The sequence below is a fragment of the Sinocyclocheilus rhinocerous genome, unplaced genomic scaffold (genome assembly GCF_001515625.1).
Source record: "Sinocyclocheilus rhinocerous isolate Xijiao unplaced genomic scaffold, SAMN03320098_v1.1 scaffold1042, whole genome shotgun sequence".
NCBI lineage: Eukaryota > Metazoa > Chordata > Actinopteri > Cypriniformes > Cyprinidae > Sinocyclocheilus > Sinocyclocheilus rhinocerous.
The window spans coordinates 4,934-7,557 of record NW_015640510.1 but is presented as its reverse complement, the minus strand read 5'-3'; the positions used below and the strand labels follow the sequence as shown (position 1 = coordinate 7,557).

The 2,624-nt window shown below is 39.2% G+C and overlaps 1 protein-coding gene across 1 annotated transcript in view; it reads right to left on the bottom strand.

Annotated features, from left to right (window-relative positions):
• The window catches only part of numb (NUMB endocytic adaptor protein), a gene marked incomplete at its 5' end in the record, with an annotated part of 23,418 nt that extends 21,193 nt beyond the window's left edge, over window positions 1–2,225 (bottom strand). Inside the window, one exon of the mRNA XM_016569479.1 lies at window positions 2,151–2,225. Within this exon, the coding sequence (XP_016424965.1) occupies window positions 2,151–2,225 (75 nt within the window). The remainder of the gene's footprint in view (window positions 1–2,150) is intronic.
• Between the last annotated feature and the right edge of the window lie 399 nt (window positions 2,226–2,624).

The following is a 2,624-nucleotide window of genomic DNA, read 5'->3' as shown; positions in this document are numbered from 1 at the left end:
AATTATTCTAAGCGGACAGCGGGTGAACAAAGAGTGAATATATAGCAGGAGCGGGTGGGTGCGGAATAGAACCTTGCGGGAGCTGGACTAAAAAAACAGTCCCGCGCAGACCTCTAATTTGTAGGTGAATTCCTGTTTTATTACTCTCTGTGAAAGCAGGAATTCCCAGACGAGCGGGAGTTCGTTCACAGAGCACGCAGACATCTGTCTACTCTGATCCTTCGGTTCTATCGACTGAATTGAGAAATGACATTCTTTTCTTTGATAGACTTAGTGAAATTAAGTGTAAGAAAAAAAAGTGTAAGAAACAGGGTTTAAAGTTAACTAAAACTAAAATCAAACCATAAAAAACATTTCTATTACTTAAAATAAAGCATCCAACAAAATCACTACAACTTTAAATTTAAAACTATAAATATATATATATAATTTTTTTTTATATAAAATATAAAAACTGTAAAGGACATAGCATCACTAATGTGATTAAACGCAGCAATCTTTTCCAACAGAAGGTCAAACGAAGAAGAAGATGATACGCAATAACTCAGAGCAAGCCGTCAGGTGGAAAGTGACAAACATCATGACTCTATTTTCTCCAGAGCTTAACCTGGGTGGAGGCGTGCGAGGCCTTGTCAACGTGGAAAATAGACTGCGCACTGGACTTCCTTTTGCCTGAAGAATGGAATGTCTTCCGCTGGACGCTGTCGAGACAGGAAACTCACGCCTGTCCCTCTCCGAGCAGACCGTGTGCTTACGTGTTGAGGTTTGGAGGAATGATAAGGTACCTGTTCTTTGCATTCAGAATAACGTCTTTATAAAGAATAAAGTTTTCAAAACAATCACTAAAAAAGTCTGTGCACTGGCTTCCTATTTTTTTCTGTGCTGGTAAGTTATTTCAGCCTATGTAATTTTTCAGTCAATCTGAAATGAAATGATTTTATTTGCAAATGTGATGCTCATTAAATGCTTAATTAAATAGCTTTGGATATTAACAATGTTATCAAAACTAGAAATCCTTGTAAACAAAGACTGCTGTTGCATGTTGGTTTGTGGGCACGTTATGTAGTAACACAATCGGGGTGATTCTGAGAGAGCTTCACAAATGCTCCAGCAGCGTTTCGGTGGAAATCAGATGACAGTGCAGTGGAGGGATAGGAGGAAAGCGATACAGGGCTCTACATCTCAGAAGAGGCTAAAAGAATATAAAAACAAAAGAATATATTGGGTTCAACAGAAGTTACACTCAGTAAGATTTTTAATGTTTTTAAGGAAGTCTTTTATGCTCATCAAGGCTGAGTTTATTTGATCAAATATACAGAAAAAAAACAGTATTTTGAAATATTATTACAATTTAAAATAATGGTTTTCTATTTTAATATATTTTAAATTGTAATCTATTCCTGTCACCAAAGCTGAATTTTCAGCATCATTAATCCAGTCTTCAGTGTCACACGATCCTGATTTATTATCAATGTTGGAAACCGTTGTACAGCTTAATATTGTTTTGGAACCCGTGATACTTTTTTCAGGATCCTTTGATGAATAAAAAGTTAAAAAGAACAGCATTTATTCAAAACATAAATCTTTTCTAACAATATAAGTCTCTTTACTATCACTTTTTATCCATTTAGCACATCCTTACTGAATAAAAGTATTAATTTCTTTCACAAAATTAAAGGAAAAAAAAAAAAGTGACCCCAAAGTTTTGAACGGTAGCATATATCGTTACAACAGATTTTGATTTTAAATAAACGCTGATCTTTTAACTTTTTATTCATCAAAAAATCCTGAAAAAAAGCATCACAGTGCCTAATGTATACAGTAACATTTGTTAAGGGACAAGCTGACAATCCTTTTCTGTGTAATCAACCTTATGACATAAATGCTGTCGACTGAGCTCAACTTATATTAAACATGAAGCTTTTTGTTTTGATGCATGACAGCATGGGCAAGACCAGCAGAAGAGGAAGAGAACAGCAGGAGGAGACAGACACGCTTTAAATAGATCACTTGGAGTCGACTGCAGGAAAGAAGAGTTGTGGTGTGAGCGGAGGAAGACACGGACTGAGGAGACAGTTCAGGTGAAGAACAGGAGATGTCGTCCCAGCATGTGACCGATGAAGGAAGTCTGTGTGTGTTTGTACACCTACCGTCTTCAATCTCTTGACGGCATCTTCACAGATGTGCATGCCACGAGACTCCTCGACCTCCACGTGCCCCAGATACTACAGACACACACAGAGAAACAGTAGTTTAGCTTTGAAACCGTGACTCAGGGTTTCCTGTTCCAACAGGAAGAGGTCACGCAGTCCTATCTATTCCTGCTGGAACTACCAGAAGCGGTGACCGCTGACACTCAATGTGCGGAAACAGCGCCTCCCTCCTCTACCCACGGCAGAGCGCTCTGGTAGAAGACATCACTGCGTCTCGCCAAAAAGACTCCTGGGACTGAGGTCAGACCAAGAGGCGGGCAGCTATTGTACCGACAGGAAGTCCTTCCCCTTCCCCTAGTAAAACACACAGACCTCAGGAGCTGTCATCAGCAGAGTCACATCTGAGAGCAGCTAGAGAACCACGAGTCATGTGTGCACCTGCTTATTAACCCTGTAAAGCCTGACATATGA